The sequence below is a fragment of the Watersipora subatra genome, chromosome 3 (assembly GCF_963576615.1).
Source record: "Watersipora subatra chromosome 3, tzWatSuba1.1, whole genome shotgun sequence".
NCBI lineage: Eukaryota > Metazoa > Bryozoa > Gymnolaemata > Cheilostomatida > Watersiporidae > Watersipora > Watersipora subatra.
This window is the reverse complement of record NC_088710.1, coordinates 31,196,037-31,221,298: the sequence shown is the minus strand read 5'-3', so window position 1 is coordinate 31,221,298 and position 25,262 is coordinate 31,196,037. Positions and strand designations below refer to the sequence as shown.

The 25,262-nt window shown below is 36.9% G+C and overlaps 1 protein-coding gene across 1 annotated transcript in view; it reads left to right on the top strand.

Moving 5' to 3' along the window:
- The window catches only part of LOC137390021 (neurofibromin-like), a 51,915-nt gene extending 28,944 nt beyond the window's left edge, over positions 1-22,971 (top strand). The window contains exons 26-41 of the mRNA XM_068076247.1: positions 772-889; positions 1,069-1,209; positions 1,498-1,718; positions 2,877-3,131; positions 3,370-3,510; positions 4,052-4,177; positions 6,236-6,365; positions 10,564-10,724; positions 10,816-10,927; positions 14,487-14,623; positions 15,000-15,145; positions 18,314-18,411; positions 18,770-18,813; positions 19,946-20,063; positions 22,096-22,199; positions 22,778-22,971. Coding sequence (XP_067932348.1) covers positions 772-889; positions 1,069-1,209; positions 1,498-1,718; positions 2,877-3,131; positions 3,370-3,510; positions 4,052-4,177; positions 6,236-6,365; positions 10,564-10,724; positions 10,816-10,927; positions 14,487-14,623; positions 15,000-15,145; positions 18,314-18,411; positions 18,770-18,813; positions 19,946-20,063; positions 22,096-22,199; positions 22,778-22,795 — 2,070 coding nt within the window. The 3' untranslated portion in view covers positions 22,796-22,971. The remainder of the gene's footprint in view (positions 1-771; positions 890-1,068; positions 1,210-1,497; positions 1,719-2,876; positions 3,132-3,369; positions 3,511-4,051; positions 4,178-6,235; positions 6,366-10,563; positions 10,725-10,815; positions 10,928-14,486; positions 14,624-14,999; positions 15,146-18,313; positions 18,412-18,769; positions 18,814-19,945; positions 20,064-22,095; positions 22,200-22,777) is intronic.
- Positions 22,972-25,262: the final 2,291 nt, after the last annotated feature.

The window sequence follows — 25,262 nt, the reverse complement described above, 5'->3', positions numbered from 1 at the left end:
TCCCTCTATAGGCAAACAAATTTTGCAAAAAAGTTATCAATGTTTTATGTTCGCTATTTTGGTCATAACTCAAAAGTGGTTTGTTTAATCTGTATAAACCCTATATAAAAAGTTATCAGTAGAAAATGTTTGATGAGTTGATATTAATAATGACTCGATTACATCAATTACTATAAATTATTTCGTTTTTGTCTTTTCGTCTTTTATTGACGAGTGCGCTGAGAAGGTCGATTGTCAGAATCATCAGAACTACAGTCTGATTCTAAGTCGATAAGGTCTAAGGTCTATTGACTAAGGTTCTATTTACTAAGGTCTAAATCTGACCCATCGTCCTTAGACCTGTTCATAAAGTGGTTTACAACCTGATTTCAAAACATTAAAAATGTTAAGATGGTCGATTAGAATGCTTTTTAGGAGGAGCATACAATGTACTAACATCTGGAGACACACGTGTAACAGCATATTAAAGTCCATTTTCTAATGCCAAACTTTTTATTCTTTCCTCAAAACTTTGAAAACAATGTGATCTAAATAAGTAATGATTCTGTAAGTCTGTTTTATTTCAATTGTCAAGTGTTTAACTTGATCTGGTACCTTATTGTATGTAAAAAGCTACTTTAAAAATGCTGATATCGGTGACATAAATGTAGCTTCTCCCGTCAAGGGGTTAAAACTGGTAAATGTCAAGCATCGCACTGACTCTTAGTTATTGGCTCAGACTTTTTCCTTCTTTTTCAGCGTCAAGGGCTGTCATTTTATTGAATGTTGTAGATGATAGAGAAGACATGCATGTCTCCTACTCTCACACTTGAATCTCACCTCATGTGGAATGACATCGCCATATTGGCCAGATACCTTCTCATGCTCTCTTTCAACAACTCACTTCACGGTCAGTGTCATTGCTTCAGTTTAGATGACAAGTGCAGGCATCTACTTGCATCCGGTGGTAACTTTCTGGGTGGTCCCGTATTAACACATGACTACTTGTTGTATCTATTATCATTGTATGGCTGCTATAGTGTCTGCTACTACTATGTGACTCCTAGTACTACTATTGATGCGTTACAGTGGCTGCCCATCTGCCGTTTCTCTTCCACATCGTTACTCTGCTTGTTGGACTCGGTCCTGTCTCTATGAAGGCTTCAACCCACGGCCTCGTCATCAACATTATCCATTCTCTCTGCACTTGTTCTCAGCTCAACTTCAATGGTATGGCAAGCACTCAGGCACATTTCTACAAGTCTGGAATACTTGATAAAAGCCATAGCTGTAACCTTACTGTGTTATAAATTATTGCAGGGCTGTATTGTTATATAGAAGAGCTATTTTTCCTATTCCCAAACTTTCACTTGTGCTGATCATATTACTGTTAGTACTAGTCACCTTACTAGTATTAATCACTCTCTCATTTGTACTGATCAGTTTACCGCTAGCACTAATCACCTCACTAGTTGTCACTATCTCATTAGTATTGCACTTTCTTATCCCACCTTGTAGATGACACATTCAGACAGCTGAAACTGAACCTGACTGAGTTCTCACTGAATAAGTTCTACAACTTGTTTGGAATAAGCAAAGTTAAGAGTGCTGCTGTCAGCGCATTCAGAACGAGTTACAGGTCAAATGATAGATCGTTCACCAGTATCTCTCCAGATGATGAGAGCGTGCCATTGACCTCTCTAGAAGTCATCACAGACGCCTTATTAGAGATTATGGAGGTCAGTAGCAGGATTGTTTATCTTACTTCCTTTTGTAATAGAATTACGACTACACCGAAATCCCTATTTACAAAAGTAATTTGTTTCAGAAACTTTTTCGTAAGTGAAAACTTTTGTAAGTAGAAACTGAGTTCACCTTATAAATGCCCTAATCTGTTCCAAACCTCCACAAAATTCAAATACAACATTAGTCTAAATTAAATGTATGTACACGTAATGGCTGAAACCTGTAACAAATACATGTTAGAATTTTACTTTTCCATAATAAATAGAAAAGTACATACCGAAAACAGAAAAAACAGAGAAATAATGAATAAAAACAATGGACGGTATGTTTGTTTACCTTTGGAGTTGGTTGTCTAGACCAGGCTAAAAAAAAACATGGAAGTTGGAGGGTGGCTGTCAAAAGAGTTTTTTGTTGTATTGCTGTCTTAGTTTTGCTTTGCTCAGAATAAATGTTTTTAAAAAAGGTAAGTAGAAAGATGTATTTACATTGGCACAAACCAAAAAAATTATTAAACCAAAAACGCAGTAGTTGAATTACAAGAAACAAAAGTTGCCCTATACCATATATGCAACTTAAGGTGGCTCCCAATTATACAACAAATAAAAACAAAACACTTGCTATCTACTGACCTTCATTAGCACAAGAAACTGAGTAAGGCGCCTTCTAAGTTCTACCCAATGAAAAGCAAACAAGTCGAGGCATGAAACTAACAAACGGGTACGAAAGGCCTTTCATATCTAGAAAGTTCTTCTGCAAGTCGAAGCAAAATTTCTACCAAAATACTTTTCATAACTTGAACATTTAGAACGTATGCAAAATATTTCATCAGTAGAGGTTCTGCTGTAATGAGAAGTTTTATCCATATTTGTGTGAAAGGTTCAATCCCATAGTTGGTTGTGGGCATCTATAAGCGCTACTCATGGACTGACAAGCTTAACTGGCGTGTAGTCACATAGTCGTTAAAGTGACAACTCATGGACTGACAAGCTTAACTAGCATGTAGTCACATAGTCGTTAAAGTGACAACTCATGGACTGACAAGCTTAACTGGCGTGTAGTCACATAGTCGTTAAAGTGACAACTCATGGACTGACAAGCTTAACTAGCGTGTAGTCACATAGTCGCTAAAGTGAACAGTTTGCTTGTTGCAGGCTGCCTCTACAACCGTTAAGGGAAAGTGTAACTGGCTCCAGCAGTGGATGGACCTCGCTAAGAGGTTTGCTTTCCAATACAATCCAGCTTTGCAACCACGGGCTATCGTTGTCTATGGTTGTATCAGTAAAACGATCAGTGAGGCTGAGGTCAAACAACTCCTAAGAATTCTTAGGAAAGCTTTAGAGTCAGAAGGCATTCTCATTGAAGGAGTGGTTATGTGCCTGACCCGTGTGCAACCACTCCTTAAACAGGTATTGAGACGGCTAATACCTACCTCCATATCACCAACAGTGTCATGGTAGTGATTAATATACTTACATGCTTGCGATGTCATCTTGTAGAAACTCTTTATGTTTGTTTCATTTGATTTTGGTTGTTCATAACTTGCTTGCGATCAAATTATATAAACCATTTTATGCACTCTATTCTTTTAAGGCTGAATGAATGTCATGCAATATTTGTGAGATCTTTGTGACACTTATGTTGTAGGACTCTGTAATACACAAGTTCCTGTTTTGGGTAGCCATTGCTATACTACAGCTTGAAGATCAGAGATTGTACAGCGCGGCCCTCGCAATGCTCGAGCAGAATCTTCTCACTCTTGATACACATGGTGTATTCGAAACACAGGTACAGTCTGATACACATGGTCATGGTGTATTCGAAACACAGGTATAGTCTGTCCTTTGTGGCACTTCCCATTGTGCCTTTCGTCACAATACCTGTCACAACATACCATCATACCTGTCATGACATGTGATGCAATATTTTTCCACATATCATGGTACTTGTACAACTTGTTCTAGCACCTGTCACAATGTGTCATAATACCCAGCTGAATTTTTAGTAGAACTTGTCACTGTGTTTTAACGTGTGTCACAAAACATTGTAAAACCAGTCATTGCTGTGATCATTTCCGATTATAGGCGCTTGTATTCTGTAAACAGCAGCAATCTATTGCCCTTATCACCATCATTTTATTATCTTCATGTAGTCATAAAAATGGAGCTTTGTCTCTGGCCACTCTGCTACACTGTTCTCTGCTCTAGATTCCTGATTGACTATAAATGAATTTAATTGTTATGAATAGAATTAATAATAGAACTAATAGAATAGAACTCATAAACAATATGTTGCTCTACATAGCCCTAGTGAGCGTGTTGTCTTACAGAGTCTGCGAGACTGCATGATGAGCACCAGACAGCAGCTCAACTTCCATTTCAGGATGATAGACCACACACTAGAATTAAACTTCGACTACAACTTCCACTTTGCCCTCATTGCTCATCTCATAAAGGTTTGTGCAGGGAATGGTGCAGGGTAGCCTGCAAGGAATGGTGCAGGGTAGCCTGCAAGGAATGGTGCAGGGTAGCCTGCAAGGATTGGTGCAGAGTATAATGCAGGGCAGCCTGCAGGGTATGATGCAAGGTAGCCTGCAAGGAATGGTGCAGGGTAGCTTGCAAGGATTGGTGCAGAGTATAGTGCAGGGTAGTCTGCTCTGGCATCCTGATGCTGTTCAGCTAACTCTAGAGTAGCCATAGAGTGGTTTGTACGACATTCACCTGCTTTATATGCTACACACTCATTTATATGCTTTCGTTAGTGTAACCACGTTAAGTAATTTTACAGTTATTCAAACTGCAATGCCTTGTGACACTTGTGATGTCATAAGGTAAAAATTATTTCATCTTCACTGTAAATTGTCCCACGACCACACGAGCGGAGCGGAAGTGTGGGAGTTTTATGATAAATGCATGCGCACACAATTTACGAAAATTATTCATCAACAATGAGACGAACCCTCGTCAAGAAATTTCATCAAAAAATTTAAGCATCGGAATTTAAAGTCGTTAAAGTATAATAACGATACAAAACACATTTAAACCTATTTAAATATGTTACCAAGTCTTTGTAAACCAACGATAATATCTTAAAACTTACCCATCTGATCGGATTATACACAAATAGACAGATTAATTTGAACGAAAATTGCCACAAAAAGCTTGAAAAGCTAGGTTTAATAAAAGTTAAGACCGAAAATTGAAACGCCAATAAAGCCGTGCGACCGATTGTAGAACTATTTAGCAGTGCGCATTTCACGAGAAAACCGTGCTCATTTCATCAGTCTATGGCATTTTTCACTTGTAATCGAATTTATTCGAAGGTTTCTGTAATAAACGTAGACCGTTTGAGGCGTAGACCGATTTACAGGTACGAAATTGTGGTACACAGTTTATCAGCCTGTGTTTTTTGTCCAATCACCGAAGGTTTCATTATTTGAAACGTTAACCGAAATTCTTTACAACTTATGTACAAGCTAGGGCCGAACTACAACGCCCCTTCATGACGAGAACATTTTTTATTTTGCTACAGTTTTATACGCGTGAATACTCTTATTCGCTTTCTGTTAAAGATCGCTTATCAAAACCATTCTACATTCAACGCAACCAACTTTCAAACTGTGTATAGTACACAGTAGCTTGCCATTTTACTTCTAATTTTGCATTTCAGAGTTATAATAAACATATTTCTTTATTGTTGTTGAATTACATACATTACAGTAAATTAGGCCTACAGCTTTATAACACTTTAATAACAGCTTTTATTTTGCTGCAGTTTGCAGAAATCTTTGAGACGCATGAACGCTCATAGGTTTTCTATTATTGCTGTATTACTATATTAACAATATTGGTTATTTTAATAATATCAGTGCATTTTACTTATAATATTGGCCAACATTGCATTTCTCCTATTGCAAGGGAGAGATATAAACGAGTAATATTTTCCTTTCATTGTTGTTGTTTGTCATGACCAAACACTTTTTAAATAAATTTTTTAAAAACCTATATAAATACCACTTCTCGATATTGCTACCTATTACGTTTTGAAATGTAATCAAAATTGTGTATTGTTTTTCTATTATTACTATATTAATAAAATTGATTATTCTAAGAATATCAGTGCATTTTACTTCTAATATTGGCCAATATTGCATTTCTCCTATTGCAGGGGGAAAATATAAACATCTTTTCCATTCATTATTGCTTATTGTTGTATATAATAACACCCACACCCAGTACATTACAGCTACCATTGCAGTTATCCTATTGCACTGCAGAGCCATTTGATTGCTAGTATTGCATTTCTCAACCATCAGTACCCTTTATTTTTTTGCCAATATCTCTGGCCATCTCTTTGGTCGTGGGCTGTATGACAGTGGAATTTCTAATAATATTTAATGTTAAGGCAATAGTACATAGAGTTTGTCTACAACAATTATAGCGATCCTATTACATTTCCTGCTTTACACTACAAAAGTTGATTAGGTGCGGATAGGGTAACAATTTTATTATAGGGCTTCCGACACCCAGAAAGCACAACAGTATCAAGGACGATGAGAGTTATCAACACATGTCTGTGTATAGTGTCTAAGAATCTCCCTGACAAGTTTGCTGTCACACCTGAAACAATACCATACTTAACAGGTGAATGGTTACTATATTACTGTGTAATATATTACTATATAAATTATATAATATATAGTAATATATTATATAATACTATATATAATATATGACTGTATTGAGCTACTTGTATTGTCTAGTCAGTCCATAGATGACCCTGCATTTAGGTTGCGTATGTTTAACTCTCTTATTAATGTCTCCTGGTATAGCTAGTGTTTGTGTAGCTCAATGTCTAGCTTGTGGTTATTTCTATGCCAGATAGATGACAGTAGGTTCAGCTCACTCGTCTCTATATAAGTTATATAAACCGGTGCTCACTGTATGACAGCGTGTACTCTCAGACTAGGATACGTGTGCCATCTGACTTTTATGAATTGGGAAACTGTAAACTCCAATGGTCTAATTACTCACAGCAAGTCCAGTTATTACCATTTTATTTTAATTCGTTTGGCTAGGAGCTCTAAAGTAAAGTTCGTATCTATCATATTTGATTAAAACATTTCAATAAAAATATTGTTGTTGATTGTAGACTAATCATTCCACAATCAATTTTTACTCATATTCTTGATGACCATCAGCAAAACCTTTATTGATTAATTAGGCAAATCAACTTACGCAATACGCTTTATAAGATTAGCTTTGGACAGTTGACAGGTAGAACATATTGCTCTACCTGTCAACTTTGTTTTCCGTGCCCCTCCTGTTAGTGTTTTATTATTTTTAGTGTGTTGCATGCTGAATTATAGGCCTCCCACACTGTCTGATGCTGGCTTTTAAAATATTTTTATCAATTGACATCATCACTAGCCTATGCATGGCACGGAAAAGCAACACCCGTACAAGGAATACCACGTACAACTGAAAATTGCCTTCACATTTTTTCAAACCGACAAAGACTGTGTATGTTCATTAGTTTGTTTGTTTTATTCGCATCGATCATAAACAATCTTAAATAAGCGATAATGAAGAAAAGAACAATATATATGTAAATATTATATCAATTATTTATCCATGAAAGTAGTGATGCAGGCCCAATGCACAATAGCAGGGCTAATCAAGGGGCTGGATTGGAAAGTCAGCAACCAGCCAGCCTCAGGTTGGGCAATTACAGATTATCCCAAATGTACTGTTTCTGTGCCACTGTGAATTTATCTTTACATCTTATCTTCCTGCAATTGGCAGGAAGACTAACCCAGGTGTCAGACATCTGGTATGAGACCTGTCTCTGGCCATAAGTTGACATAGGGCAGTCTTAAGTAACAAGAGTTCAGACTGTCGAGTAAGGTGGTATGGTGCGGGTTGTCTAAAGAATATGCTGTCTGAGCTAAGAGATACAGACACTGTGACTAAAGCTTTTGTATAGCGAGAACTTTAGCTTTTTGCATAATGGAGCTGCATGATAAGTAACAGGATTTATGTATATAATTGTTAAAATACGCATTCGTATAGCAAGAATTTGGTTAAGATAAAACTTTGGCTCGTTTCTCCAAACTACTAAAATGGAAACCAGTTTACTGTTTATAATGAAGAATTAACACTTTTTTGAGAAGGAAAGGTGAAACGAGTCAAAAAATCAGTCCAGAGATAGATGCTAGCTCAGGCCGTAACTTTGCAATATGAGAGAACAAATTTAATGTAAAATCAATAATTACTCCCAAGAAGTTGGATATTGACAGCATTTTTTATATTAACACTATTTATTGAAATCGTTCTATGAAAAGTATTTCTATTTTGTGGATTCTTGACAATAATAAAGTTAGTCTCTTCAACATTTATTGTGAGTTTATTTATAGAACACCAATTTTTTAACAACGCTTAACCTGTTATTTATTATAGAAATATCTTCATCAGGAGATTTGGTTTTAGAGAACACATTTGTGTAGAAGTCTAGATTATTTTATTTTATAGTATGACTGTAACTGTAGCCATACTGTACTATACTGTACTTTTATAGTAAGACAGTGACTGTAGCCATACTGTACTATACTGTACTGTTATAGTAAGACAGTGACTGTATCCATACTATACTGTACTATACTGTACTGTTATAGTAAGACAGTGACTGTATCCACACTATACTGTACTATACTGTACTGTTATAGTAAGACAGTGACTGTATCCATACTATACTGTACTATACTGTACTGTTATAGTAAGACAGTGACTGTATCCATACTATACTGTACTATACTGTACTTTTATAGTAAGACAGTGACTGTATCCATACTATACTATACTGTACTTTTATAGTAAGACAGTGACTGTATCCACACTATACTGTACTATACTGTACTGTTATAGTAAGACAGTGACTGTATCCATACTATACTGTACTATACTGTACTGTTATAGTAAGACAGTGACTGTATCCATACTATACTGTACTATACTGTACTTTTATAGTAAGACAGTGACTGTATCCATACTATACTATACTGTACTTTTATAGTAAGACAGTGACTGTATCCATACTATACTGTACTATACTGTACTTTTATAGTAAGACAGTGACTGTATCCATACTATACTGTACTGTACTGTTATAGTAAGACAGTGACTGTAGCCATACTATACTGTACTATACTGTACTGTTATAGTAAGACAGTGACTGTAGCCATACTATACTGTACTATACTGTACTGTTATAGTAAGACAGTGACTGTATCCATACTATACTGTACTATACTGTACTTTTATAGTAAGACAGTGACTGTATCCATACTATACTATACTGTACTTTTATAGTAAGACAGTGACTGTATCCATACTATACTGTACTATACTGTACTTTTATAGTAAGACAGTGACTGTATCCATACTATACTGTACTGTACTGTTATAGTAAGACAGTGACTGTAGCCATACTATACTGTACTATACTGTACTGTTATAGTAAGACAGTGACTGTAGCCATACTATACTGTACTATACTGTACTGTTATAGTAAGACAGTGACTATCCATACTATACTGTACTATACTGTACTGTTATAGTAAGACAGTGACTGTAGCCATACTATACTGTACTATACTGTACTGTTATAGTAAGACAGTGACTGTAGCCGTACTATACTGTACTATACTGTACTGTTATAGTAAGACAGTGACTGTATCCATACTATACTGTACTATACTGTACTGTTATAGTAAGACAGTGACTGTATCCATACTGTACTATACTGTACTTTTATAGTAAGACAGTGACTTTATCCATATTATACTGTACTATACTATACTGTTATAGTAAGACAGTGACTGTAGCCATACTATACTGTACTATACTGTACTGTTATAGTAAGACAGTGACTGTATCCATACTATACTGTACTATACTGTACTTTTATAGTAAGACAGTGACTGTATCCATACTGTACTATACTGTACTTTTATAGTAAGACAGTGACTTTATCCATATTATACTGTACTATACTATACTGTTATAGTAAGACAGTGACTGTAGCCATACTATACTGTACTATACTGTACTTTTATAGTAAGACAGTGACTGTAGCCATACTATACTGTAGGAATTTATGCTTCCATAAGTCTTACTCTAGCAATCTTCCAATAGAGTGTCTGTAGGGCGTGTAGAGCGTTTAGCTTCAATTGATTGGATAGTTTTTTTCTAGATAGCCTCAACTCTATGTTGCTATTGGCCGTAGCTCATACCAACTCTTGCCTTACTTATCGCTTATGGTATATGTCAAACACTATCGTAGGTTTTGCTAAAATGAAACTAGTACAGGATTTGAATTCATATCATAAGCTTTTATCAAAATTACCTTTAACTAATTTTTGTTTATTCTATTTAATATTTGACTCTTCTGTGAGTAAGACCACAGGATCACTATCAAGGCACTAGGTATTGACGATGACATTATACCTAGACAGTGTGTAATTCTATGTTTGATTCTTGTTCTTTCTATTTACTTCAGATAGTCAGTGTGGAGACTTAATCTATTGTCATGCAATTTATAACCTTTTCATACCGCTGTGAATTGTGAGGTGCACTTTCTACCAGCTTATCAATGCTACACGAAGCATCTAATTAACTGAACTTACGCAATGGTGATGGCGCGCTACTGGCCGCACGTTACCGATGCCACGCTACTGGCAGCACGTTACTGGCAGCACGCTACTGATAGCACACTACTGGCAGTACACTGCTGAATGCTTGCTACTGAGAACAAGTAGCATTTATAATTTTTTTATGCTTACAGCATTGCTGTCTGTCTCGGAGGAAGTGAGGTCACGTTGTCAGCTCAGTCCCGTTGATTCACCTCCTTCCTACTCAGAGGTTTTTTCTACTCCAAGCCATTTCATGCATGACCTGAGCTTGTCTGGAGACGCTTCTACTGGACTTCGCTCCTTACCAGGAACTGTTAGTATTCTTATATCTTTTACCAGCAGAAACTGATTGTTGCTGTTGCGTGTGCAGTATTATGGTTCATTGGCTTGTCTCCTCCTGACAGGCCAAGCAGTGGAAATCTTTGGATGAAGCTGCCAATAGAAACACTCACGCTGTCGTCACAGGCAGATCTGCCTCTTACAATGTATCCCCTGCCTCGAGTAGGCCTACTGTCTGTAAGTAAAGAGCTGGGTGTTGGGGTTGTGGAGAAGATGTCAAAGAGTGTTGTCTCTGCTCAACTACCAATAGTATCTGATTTTCATTCAGGGTGTATATACTAGTGCTGGGCACGAGTACTTCTTGGTCAACGGGTTTAGACCCGTCCCCTTCTGTTCGGGTTTTTCGAGTATCGGGTAGCTAGTAGTGCTAGGCTCGGGTATTTCTTTGCCTACGGGTTTTTCGGGTATCGGGTTTATTGATATGGATTTTATGTTTAAATTTTCTAAACAGATTTATCTTCAAATTTACAAAGCAATTATATTTCTTTTCAATTTATTTATCATTTTTCACAGTTTTTATTGACTAACATTCGTACTCGCAGCGTTAACAGGTGGATTGTTAAACAGTCAAGATAGTTTGGGGCAACAGGGCATTTTCGTGTCAACAGGTGGCAGAAGATAGGGTCTATGGTAGCTTAATACTTAAGCATGTTCTATGTACCTCTGACTTTTTGTAGACGGTGCTCCAAATATCATAAAAAACTTTACATTATCGGCTTTTTCCGTTAGTAAGGCTTGTTGGCTTAGTAGAACTTGGTTATAATGAATTATGTAATCCATCATAGCTAGCTGTGGTAATCATTTTAAACAGAGTTATTAAATTTTCACTATCAGCGCTGCTATCAATGCTGCTATCAAAGCTACTATCAACGCTGATAGCTGTTTCTAACAATGCGATAGCGGAAACAGACTAAGGACCTATGTGTTATCGGTGATAGCGAACACGCGCCGTATTAAAAATGGCATAGATTTGTTTACGAAGCCGATTTGGCTAATTGCGCAAATAAAATGTGATGTAAGTATTTCTTCTCATCTTTTAATGACAAGTAATCACTGCTTGACTACAATATTTCTAGTAGGCATAGTAAATAAGGTATGATATATTGTATTCTATCTATTAAATTAAAGACTCGTTAAACTCCATTGTCATGCTTCCTTAGCAAAAATGACACAGAGATGCCTTGTGGTCCCAGACTAAGAGCGCAGGATGCAATAGACCGGGTTTTTGTTAACACTACCCGATGGATCCGTGTACCAAAACCCGAACTTGAAAGTCAAAACCCGAACCCGAAGGACCGGAATACCCTAAATCTCTATTACCCGATACTCGAGAGAAGATAAACCCGCGAGTTCAACGAGTATTACTACCCGTGCCCAGCACTAGTATATACTATACTGTAGATGCAGCGTCTTATTGTTGGAGTTGTGTACACATGAATTGGGTTTTTCACTTTTCAATGTAGGCCCAGCGTCGTATAGTTTCACAGAGTCCCGCGACCAACAGAAGCGTATACGGGAGCTCGCTCGATTCCAAACAAACAGGCCACGACTATTTTTATATAAGTTATAATAGAGAAGCCGCAACATTGATCAACAAAAACTACTCCCATTAGCAGTCACTTTAAAATTGTTTGTTGTATTATGAACCATTTGAAAGAAAACAAAATTTCCTACAAAAAGCTGCTAATAACGTTTTTGTAAAAACGTAAAGTGAATGCAAAAAAGAGCGGTATTGAGAGCGAGGTATGAATATTCCATTAGAGATCAGTATGTCGATCGGGTTTGTTTGGAATTGGACATTTTTGTTTTCGGTTTTGGTCCCAAGACTTTTTAAAGCTATTTGACTCTGACAGTACAGAGCTGTCTAACTTCACAGAGTTTCGCTGCTAATGGATGCGTATATTGGAGCTCGCATGGCTCCAAACAAACAAGCCGCGCCCACTATTGTTTTATATAAGTTATAATGGAGATGCCGCAACACTAACCAACAAAAATTACTCCCATTGGCAGTCGCTTTAAAATTGATTATTGTATTATACACCATTTGAAAGAAGACAAATTTTCCTACAAGAAACGACAAAGGATTTTTTGTAATAAAATAAAGTAAATGCAAAAGAGTGAGATGTTGAGAGCGAGGTAAGAATATTCCATTAGAGATCAGTATGTCGATCGGGTTTGTTTGGAATCAAGCGTTTTTGTTCCCGGCTTTTGGTCACGGGACTCTGTGAAACTATATGGCTCTGTGTAGGCCTATAGCATTGTCATCTTAAGTGAGAATACTAGCTATGATTGCACTTTCACAAAGTGATTTGTGTACAGATGAATTCATTCTAATTTTGTGTATTTCACATACTAGGTAGTTGTTTTTTCCGGGATACTTGTTACTGTAGAAATGTTATTTTACATATTATGTGGTTATTTTGCCCTGGGTACTTGTCACTAGAGCAATGTTATTAGTATTTACTGGTTACCAAGCACCTGCTCATGGTTACCAAACACCTGCTCATGGTTACCAAGCACCTGCTCATGGTTACCAAGCATCTGCTCATGGTTACCAAGCACCTGCTCATGGTTACCAAGCACCTGCTCATGGTTACCAAGCACCTGCTCATGGTTACCAAGCACCTGCTCATGGTTACCAAGCACCTGCTTATGGTTACCAAGCACCTGCTCATGGTTACCAACCACCTGCTCATGGTTACCAACCACCTGCTCATGGTTACCAACCACCTGCTCATGGTTACCAACCACCTGCTCATGGTTACCAACCACCTGCTCATGGTTACCAAGCATTAACTATGTAGCAGACTTTTAATTTATGACAAATCCTACTGCTGGTAGTATTGAGCTGACGTACTACTCAATTCATGACACTAGGTAGTTCAGGCCTCTTTTGCTTGACGCATTCTTTAGAAGCAATGTTCCGTTGCTACGGCAACATTTAAAACTTTATGAAAAGTTGGCTCAGTTTTATTACAGATCATTTTGTGTTATTATTAACAGTCATAATAAACTATGTTTATGTGAAGCAATCTGCTGACACCATGAACATAGAGTCTTCTTCGTATAATACCTAGTCTTCTTATCACATTTATGATTGGCCCTAGTCTGAAAAGCATCTACAACCTCAACCGCCATTGGATAAAACATATAACGCTCGAGTGCTATTGTTTACTGTGCTTGTATTTTATACTTATTAAATTTAGCATATCTTGCTCTGATGACGAATATAACACTCTGTTCCATAGTGTTGTCATGGTGCTAATATCAAAGCTATGGAACTCATAGGTCAATTATTAATGCTCTTGTAAAGCAGCTTTTATTGCAGTTTTATTGCAAATTTTATTAGTCGTAAGTATTAGGGAGACCTAACAAGAATTACAAGACAATATTTCCCCATGAAAATCAACCAATTTCACCCGGCCAAAATGAATGAAAGACAGCTGAGCATTCTGACAAAAACTTGTCAAAAGAATTTTAGCAATTGTGTCGACTTCATGTGATTGACTCAAATTGACTTGGTTGCGTTTCTATCCTACTTCAGTTGCACCAAGTTTATTCAATGTGAAGTTATGATAGAACTTTTCCCATCTCTCCTCAATTGTTAGCTAGTTCCCACTATTCATAGGATAGTCGTAATTGTTCTTTTTTGCATCAGGCGGTCACTGGCAAGCTGTCAATGTTAATATTCGCAATGATAGTTTTCCTTATGGGCTCTGTGTATTTGCACTTTCAGTGGAAGTAGCCCCTCCGCGGCCTCCACCACCGAGAGGAGAAAGAAGTTCAAGGACATCTGCTTCAGCTGAGAGTAACATCCTGCTTGATCCAGAAAGCCTTGATGATGAGCTTGTATCGCTTGTGCTTACTGTCATGGTTAGTTACCTTCTGCATGTCTAGCTGTATTTGCTGATTAATAAAACGTCAAAAAGTTTTCTGCCAGAGAATTTACAATCTGTTTGAACAGAGTGATTTTTAGTGTTATGACTGAAGAGCCGTGCAAATAAAGACAAAAACAGTAATAACTTGATATGCAGTTGTGAAATATAGAATTTATCTTCTTTGTTGTTGTAATATTGATAGAAGTGAAAAAGGAAACAACTCTTAATTTTTTAACGAATCATAAACAGTCACTTGCGACTTATTCATGACCTATTCATCTACATACTTGCGCATGCTAAGAACGCATTGAAATTGTGTGGTCACTAATTTCCTGTATACCATTAACATACATTTTCTGCTGTTTTTTTAGGCAACTCTGGTTGGATTTACAACAGATGACTCTGAAAAGAGAGTTCTCTATCAGTACCTCGCTGAGGCATCCATCAAGTTTCCAAAAGTTTTCCCTGTTGTTTACAACTTGCTGGAACCGAAGGTTATCGAGCATCTCAGATACAGGTTAGTTCTGTGTTCTGCTTAATTAGCAGTTACACTATTAGCGGTTTTATAAAGTGCCTCTAGGTATGGCCTCGAGCTATGGCTTTTATGTATGACTTTTAGGTATGGCCTCTAGGTATGGCCTCTAGGTATGGCCTTTATGTGTGACCTCTAAGTATGGCCTCTAGGTATGACCTCTAGGTATGGCCTCTAGGTATGTCCTCTAGGTAAAGCCTTTAGGTATGGCCTCTAGATATGGCCTCTAGGTATGACCTTTATGCGGGACCTCTAGGTATGGCCTCTAAGTATGGCCTTTAGGTATGTCCTCTAGGTAACACCTTTAGGTATGGCCTCTAGGCATGACCTCTAGGTACGGCCTCTAGGTATGGCCTCTAGGTAAGGCCTCTAGGTAAGGCCTCTAGGTATAGCCTCGAGGTATGGCTTTTATGTATGACTTTTAGGTATGGCCTCTAGGTATGGCCTCTAGGTATGGCCTTTAGGTATGGTCTCTAGGTATGGCCTTTAGGTATGACCTTTATGTGTGACCTCTAAGTGTGGCCTCTAGGTATGACCTCTATGTATGGCCTCTAGGTATGTCCTCTAGGTAAAGCCTTTAGGTATGGCCTCTAGGTATGACCTTTATGCGTGACCTTTAGGTATGGCCTCTAAGTATGGCCTTTAGGTATGTCCTCTAGATAAGACCTTTAGGTATGGCTTCTAGGTATGACCTCAAGGTATGGCCTCTAGGTATGGCCTCTAGGTAAGGCCTCTAGGTATGTCTTCTAGGTATGAGCTCTAGGCATGGCCTTTAGGTATGTCCTCTAGGTATGACCTCTAGGTATGGCCTCCTCAGGCAAGCTTACAAGTAGAAATTATTCATGGTCAGTGGCAATGGCCTTGAACTCGTAATTTAGAAACCACTACTTTTACACACACTACATTGATAGCCTCTTGTCTTGTCACTTCTCAATACAGATGGTTCCCTACTTACAAACATTCGAGTTACGAACAACAGTACATACGAACGTATGTACCGTTGTTCGTAACTCGAATAACTTTAGAGTTATTTGTTTGAACCTTGTTTGAACTTTACATATGTATTGTAAAGGGATTTGCCGGCCTTTACTTGGCACGATCTCTACTAATAAATAAAGAGAAGAGAGTGCGTGTAGTTTCATTCAGCTTTTAATTAGCGAAGGCAACTTCACTAGCCGAGGAGCGTACGGCTATCTGCTCTGCTCAACTAAATGAGCGCACTCCTTTATATACAATAATATCAACCGTTCCGGCTAACGGCAAACGGTAAGAACACCGGCTAGCAAGGTGAATAAATAGGACCGCTAGCGCGTAGGTATGACAACAATATACGTGACGATAAGTGATAGTGTTATGACAGTATATCAGATATAACAATAGCATAAGGAGGGAAACAACGATGTAATAAACGGACAACACATACAAAAAATAAGACAACAACCATAAGTGATAGCATAACGATTAAAACAACAATATAATAAAAAGGACAAGACATACAATAAATAAGAAATGCAGTGTCATGGCCCGGCGCCCACCAAAGTATTATCTCCATTTTGTTAAATATTTTTTTCAGTACAAACCAATACAGGTTACTTATACAAGCCTTAAACATACTTATATAAACCTTCAATATACTTATATAGGCCTTAAACATAAATTATAATACAAAATATAGGACTGAAGCAACTTACGAACAAATTCACCTTACGAACAATCGTTCGGAACGTAACTCGTTCGTAGGTTGGGAACCGTCTGTACTCAGAGTCGCCATTAGTTTTGCTAGTGTTTTTGGATCCTTTAACTTTACTTTGGAAGGAGCTAAAATTCATAAATGTTGATAAAATTCACAAAATTAATGCATAATATAAAATGAAATATATTAAACAGATGTTTTATATATAAATATATGAAATATTTTATATATCAAATAGTTGATAAAATACAAAACATCTTTCGTGGAATGGAGTGAATGATAAGCATTCGTTTGATCCTCCATATTTCCATAAGCTGTGTGTTATGGGATTTATATGGTAATTCCTCTATTGATGACCATGAAACAAATCTGATAACATAGGATTCCTAACATAGGTAAAAGGCCTTTGTTATGAGGCAAGATTTCAGCTATCCTCGCCTACAAATATTCAATTGTTTAAAAAGATCTTGAGCTAAGGGCGTTTAACACAGTTCTTATAAAACTGCAGTGGCACACAGTTGGATTCTGCGTGCTCCTACATGTGAAAATCCTAAAGCGCTCTTGCAGGGTGCCATTGCCTGTTACATTACAACAGGTCAAGGTCGTTACTGTGGTGTTGCTAAGCCTAAATGTGCCATCTTTAATTTGCATTAGTTGTAAGTAATTTACATTATTTGTAAGTAATTTACATTAATTGTAAGTAATTTACATTAGTTGTAAGTAATTTACATTAGTTGTAAGTAATTTACATTAGTTGTAAGTAATTTACATTAATTGTAAGTAATTTACATTAGTTGTAATTATGCCACAAGTATGCTTTAAGCATTACTTCTGGTGTTAATTAACAACGATACCAAATGAGAGAACTGTCATTCTATGTTGTCCACATGTTGTCATACACATCATCTTTGAACCTGTGTCATTGGTCATATAGTCAAGTTCACTACCAATGAAGACTTGATGTTAAGTCTCTTGCCAATGCAGATTTGGTATTAAGTCTCTTGCCAATGCAGATTTGGCGTTGTCTTTTGCCGATGCAGATTTTGTGTTAAGTCTTTTGCCAATGAAGACTTGGTGTTTAGTCTTTGGCCAATGAAGACTTGGTGTTAAGTCTTTTGCCAATGAAGACTTGGTGAGTTCTTATTAAGTTTTGCTCACTTCAAACAAGTCTTTTACCTGTGAACTTACCAGAACGTTTTCATGGTCAATCAGGTCAGTTCCACATATTACTCACCTATGACTCACCTATTACTCACCCTTGCTAGTGTAACCCGCTATATCTTTAGGGATTATCTCATATAATAACTTTTTTTCTGTCTTCTTTGTCTAATAGACCGCTAGTTTTGTTGTCACAAGGAAACAATTACTGGTTTCCTGCTCCCTGCACCACAGGATAATTGTGTAGCATATATGCAGCTAATGTCTAAAAACATCTTACCATTTCTATTTTTTCTTCTCAGCCATGACCAGGTGATGCTTAGCTCGGTTCAGACAATCATGCAGAATATGCTTACAATTGACATGGAGCAACAGCAAAAACAATATCTACTCCTCCAAAGTGAGTTATATGTCTGTTCAGCATGTAATACGCCTAATAAATTGTGTAAGATCTGTAGGATTGCTGTCAAGATGTGAACCATCAGACGGGTGCTCAGGGATATGCTTATCAGGTATCCTATCTGCCTTCCTCACTGACCTATTGTAGGTCGACATGCGTAATATATGTCCATTTGCACCACAAACACTGAATGTGGGTAGTTGTAATATGTTCCGTTTACCAGCATTTAATAAACATGCGCTGTATTTATTAATAAACATGAGCTTATTTCTTAGATCTCCTCATTACTTTCTACAAAACTGGGTAGGACTTCCAAAGTAACTGAACATCTGTTTCATTGATGCCTACTCTCTTTCAGATGCCGGGTTCGGTGGTATAAGTCGGTTTGCCGGTCCATTCAGGGTAAGTTAACTCCATCAAGGATTCACATGAGCTTGCCATAGACCGCCTAGTCATTGATTTACTCTTTGTTTGCACACAGTTACGGCTTACTTTTGATTACGCATGGCTTCTTTCACAGAATCTCCTCTCTCAGCTCGCCCTCTGTCTCTTGCTCACTCTCTATTTGCATCTCTTACACAGATCTTATAGAATATTTAAATAAGCATCTCTCTGGAGAAGGCAGCGTGACGCTGTCTCTTGTACTGCCCACTCATCAAGCTGTCCTTTTACCACTAAGATTTATGTTTGCTCATTTCTATGCTAGATTAAGGCAGCTCCTGAGAAACGAATCAAAGACGATCATGCCATTACCACTAATCTCCGATCATATAATGGTCTGGAGACGGGGGTGTGGCCGTCTTCCATTCAGGTACCAGTTCTCTGGCATAGATGTTGTCTCGCTGGCTGCAATAGATGTTGTTTGCATAAATTGTGTGGTGCGCGGTGGTTGTGGCCTAGTAAGGGCTTCTCTCATAGACATGTAACCTCCGCAATCTCTCATAGCTTTAGAGCAAGTCCCTGCTAATACCGTTGTCAATGCGAGTAAACTCGTGATAATATTGTCAACACCGTGTTATAGTGCATCTTATGAGGAGCGTCTACATTTATGTTTTCCATCTAACCATCTTTAGTAGAATTTACACTCTGCTGTTCCGAGCCATCAATTGAATAAGATATCAATAGGAGTTCACAGAAACCTCACTCGCTGCCTTTGCACCAGCCTGCTTTTGCTGACAAGAGCTAAACAGTAGAATCAGAACACAGACATTACTGGTCTGACTTTTTTTGTTCTGATTTACGTTTGCTAAGAATAGTGAATAGCGTGTGAATCCAACCTCTTCCTTTTTTTTCTCATGTAAATGTTGAACCCAATCCGTCATTCAGTGCTTGTAATTTGTCTATAGAAGAAATGATACTTCATGTCTACTGCGCATTTTCAAACATATGCATTGTCAGGCTTCATATTATGCAATGCAGTTTATCGCAAGAGCATGTTGAAGCTTGTGAGAAGTGTGGTTAGATGTGTGACTACCATTGAGACGAATCTGATGCGCTGTAGGCAGCTCTCACTGTCCATCTCTCTATCTTACAGCAATCAAACTTCAATGGGGCCGAGAATCTTGCTATTTGTCTTGAGGATATGGTCGACAATTATTTGCCTGGCGATGACAGAGATTTCGACGTGAACAACCCTTATCCTCGCTCTTTAGGTAAGCCTTGGCTACTTGTTACTATATCGTTTACATTCACTCCACTTTAACACTTTGATGATTAGTTTTTGGTAACTTTGGGGTGATCTGACTGCCAGGATGTTTCAAGATGAAAATTGGCAAAACTTGATCGTGGTTAAAATGCTCAGATCAAGCGGAAGTAAAGTTTGACGTCTATAGTTGCAAAGAGACTGACAAAATAGAGACGCGTAATGATACAACTTGAACACAACAGCTGATATCACTATAGCAACTAGTGATGTCATTTCACACGAATTTTTCTTCTGAGCGTTTTAACCGCGATCAAGTTTTGTCAGTTCTAATCTAGTTTCTAATCTGTTTTTAATCTAATTCTAATCCGTTTTAACGGTAATTAAGTTTTGTTGATTTTGATCTTGAAGCATCCTAGCAGTCAGATCACCTCAAACATTAAAATCAATCTTAAATGATAGAAATATACTGCTAGTAAATGTTTTTATTTTTTTAGTAAATGTTTTTTAAATTTTAGTAAATGTTATCAGATGCTTTCTGATAACATTTACTAGAATATTGTGTAAGTTCATCTCTAAGCATTCAAATCCATGAAGGCTCATCTGTTTAATAAGTTAGTGGTATGGTGAATACATAGTGATAAGTGACAGGAACAAATCCATGAAGGCTCCTCTGTTTAATAAGTTAGTGGTACGGTGAATACATAGTGATAAGTGACAGGAATAAATCCATGAAGGCTCCTCTGTTTAATAAGTTAGTGGTACGGTGAATACATAGTGATAAGTGACTGGAACAAATCTATGAAGGCTCATCTGTGTAATAAGTTAGTGGTACGGTGAATACATAGTGATAAATGACAGGAACAAATCCATGAAGGCTCCTCTGTGTAATAAGTTAGTGGTACGGTGAATACATAGTGATAAATGACAGGAATAAATCCATGAAGGCTCATCTGTTTAATAAGTTAGTGGTATGGTGAATACATAGTGATAAGTGACAGGAACAAATCCATGAAGGCTCATCTGTTTAATAAGTTAGTGGTACGGTGAATACATAGTGATAAGTGACAGGAACAAATCCATGAAGGCTCCTCTGTGTAATAAGTTAGTGGTACGGTGAATACATAGTGATAAGTGACAGGAACAAATCCATGAAGGCTCATCTGTTTAATAAGTTAGTGGTACGGTGAATACATAGTGATAAGTGACAGGAACAAATCCATGAAGGCTCATCTGTTTAATAAGTTAGTGGTATGGTGAATACATAGTGATAAGTGACAGGAATAAATCCATGAAGGCTCATCTGTGTAATAAGTTAGTGGTACGGTGAATACATAGTGATAAGTGACAGGAATAAATCCATGAAGGCTAATCTGTTTAATAAGTTAGTGGTACGGTGAATACATAGTGATAAGTGACAGGAATAAATCCATGAAGGCTCATCTGTTTAATAAGTTAGTGGTACGGTGAATACATAGTGATAATTGACAGGAATAAATCCATGAAGGCTCATCTGTTTAATAAGTTAGTGGTACGGTGAATACATAGTGATAAGTGACAGGAACAAATCCATGAAGGCTCATCTGTTTAATAAGTTAGTGGTATGGTGAATACATAGTGATAAGTGACAGGAATCTGTTAACAGTTGGAACCCGTTAAAAATAGGAATCTGTTAACAACTGTGTAATTTGTCTTCTGCATGTTGTTAGTTTAGGAGCCTAATTTGGTTTTGGTACAACAATAGGTAACTTACAACATGTAATTGTAATTTTGTTGTATTGTTCACTTGTATACTTCTGCAATTATTTCTCAGAAAGAATAACAGCTCCTATGATGAATATCTTCAATGTATGCAATGTATGTCATTGGTATAGCATGTTGTTGTCATGTATATTGAGTTACAAACCAAAATATTTTTGATAAATGTCTCCAATCTTTGAGTATTTAGGTAGGTTCTTTAACAGTTTAGAAGTTCTGTTTAGGGACACTCAAGAACCGTCATTGAATTTTGATTATACTTCTCCATACATCTGTAATTTTAGGTATCAGTGCTTCCTTGTCGTTATCAAGTTTAGGCAGTCCAACAGGCTCTGTGCCAGACTCGTCAACATACAGGTCAAGACACGGTAGTCAACAGTCACGAAGGGCAAGTTTTCATAGGAAATCAAGAAAGCATTCTGGATCTTTTGAATAGAGCTTGTCTTGAGATATTGATCACTTATCTTAAAATGTTGATCACTAATACCAAAATATTGATCACTTATCTCAAAATATTGATTACTTATTCCATGATATTGGTCAGTTATCCCACGATATTGATCACTATTGCAAGATATTGATCACTTGTCCCATGATATTGATCGCAGCAGATGGATATGCTGACATTTATTTGTAATCCTGCTTGGATTGTTCCGTCTGGTCAGGCCATGCAAAGGTCTAGACATGCCGCTTGGTATAGGACATAACGCTAGAGTATATTTTTGTAAATTCTTGTACTTGCATGGGACACATCCAGTGCAGCGAGTCTCTAGTCATAAATGGTTGAATTAAGGTAACTTTGTGTTAGAAAACTCTACCACCTTTATCACTCGGTATTAATCCCTCGTTTAGTTTACCTGCTGCCAATGTTCAGGCTATTTATTCTGGTGCTGCAAGTCTTTAATATATTCTAATTTCCTGTTCATGTGTATATTCTATGGATTATGTGTGGTTTTACCATTGCAGGTATTGGAACAGCTCTAATTTCTACTCTCTATCTCATTTTTATCACAACTAATGTCTTCATTGTATATTTTTTGTTCTTTATAGTACATGTATTTGTCATCTTTCATGTTAGATCATGTTTATTTGTTTCTGGTCACCATTTTCATAACTTTTTTAATCAAATATATACATGTACATGTTTCTTGTACAACTCATATCATTCTTCAAATGTTGAACACGTTAATTTATAGCTTAAATGTACACTTAGTGTATAACATCATGTCTATGTTGTTAAGTTGCCAACTATCAGTCCTTAATGTTGATTTGTGTCTGCTGTGACAAGTGGAGCATGTTATTGAAACTAAGTTTGTCTCTTTTCCACATACCGTAGAAACCTTTTTAGTCTATAATTTATCTATATATATATATTTTCAAAGTATGTGTGTGGATCTGTCATTCCGGCTATAGATATAGCTAGAGCGCACGCTGATTATATTACCGATGCAGCCACGCGTTATGATGCCCCTGTTAAGAAATATTTTTTGTAAGGTTCGATTACTATATCTGGAGTCAAGGCCAATTCTTCTCGCGCGGATAATTATATGTTTCCGTATCATCATATTCAAAATTTTGATGGATAGCTTCTGGTGGAACAGTAACCTTTTTTATATAAGCACTTCTATGCACGAATTGTTATTGTTAATTTTACATATTCAGGATTTTTATTTTGTGTTCTCAGTTCGTATTAATTGTATCATTACTTAATCATACTTAATTTAGCTATTACTTGCTAATTATTTCACATTTACATCTAAAACTTTTTATAGTCGTTTTATTTTTTTTAATTCATTTGAACTGCATGAAACATTTTTCTCATTAAGTTTAAAATTTGTTTGACAAAGTTTGAAAACTTTTACATCTGTTTTTATTTTCTCTTAATTTATTTCAATTACACAAAACTCTTTTCTCATGATATTTAGTTTGAAAGTTAAAATGGCAAATGTAATTATATGTTAAATACAAATAAATTTTCTGATTGAAGACTTATTTATTACCTGGGCAACACCGGGTAGCACAGTTAGTATATATATAAATCTCAATGTTTGTCCGTCTGTACTTCCATCTGTCCAGCTATAGCGATTAAGTTTTAAAAATAAAGATTTCATTGCCAACTGGATTTGAACTCACAACTTCCAGTTTTGCAGAGATCCATTTGTCCAATACACTATACTGTCCAACTTGCTATACCATAGAATAAATTCGGCACATACTTGGAATACATGCCAATCTTTCATGGCTTCACGTTAAACACTGCAGCTAGCTTTATGTGTAAAGCCATACTAGAAGAAAACTCCATGAAGCCTTAAACGAAGAAAAATGCATGCCTATATGTAAAGAAAAACATAATAATAAATAGTTAACATAATTAGCACAGTTCACAAAAATAAACAAACACCTTCATTTAAAAGTTAGAATGGTAAATGTTGACATTGAGTATGTTGATTAAAAGTAAATGTTCGGTACAAAAGCCTTTTTTATTACTCGTGCAACGCCGGGTAATAAAAAAGGCGTCCACCTAGTTACAAATTAGTTCTCAACACTACCTGAAACCTGCCCTTGGTTGTCTATTATTCGTACAACGTATACTGAAGTAGTCAAGTTACCCTTGAAAATGTGCAATGTTTCTCTCTCTCTCCTTTCGACGATGACTGTCTTATGGTTAGGCATCATTACTGACTTCCATGCAATACTGTTGTTTGCCTTCTCTTGCCATTTGTTTGTGTCTAGTTCCCTCAACTTCATGTTACGCCTAGCTACATCTTTGTATTTTTTAGGTCTGCCTTGATTCTTCATTCCTTCATAGAGTTATAAAAGCAATAGTTGTCTGGTAATCGCTGACTGCCCATCCTGTGCACACGTCCCAGCCATCTTAGGCCTTCTTGTGTTAGGATGTCTGCTATAGATGGAAGGCCAGCTTGTCTTAGGATTTAGGTGTTTTTGACCTTATCAGTAGTTGTCTCATCATGACTGTGTTTAGTGCCCCGTGCAGGCCCCAGCTCTATATACCAAGGCTGTTAGTACTACAGCGGTTGTTGTACGATTAGCTTTACAAGTGTACAATGTACCCTCAGGTGTACATTTACCATTGCAAGTTTGGAATGCTCGCTGAAGTTGTACAGTTATTCTTATAGGTAAGTACCATGTTTACCAAGTACTATGTTATGTGGCATAGGTCCATAATATATGTATATCATAGATATATTTGTGTATGCTGATAATGTTAATTCTGTATTATATTGTTTGCATTGCTGCAGAGTCTTTGACGCGATGTTAGATTTTTATCATGCGCAAGTTGGAATTAGCAATAGGATGCTGGTATACTGATTGCTGCAGCTTGACACTTTTCACCTGATGGTTAGGGGCAACAATATTCTTATGGACTAACAGTTGAATCCTTGTCCTCATGCACCTACATGTTTTTTACTATATGGAGTTATCTACACTT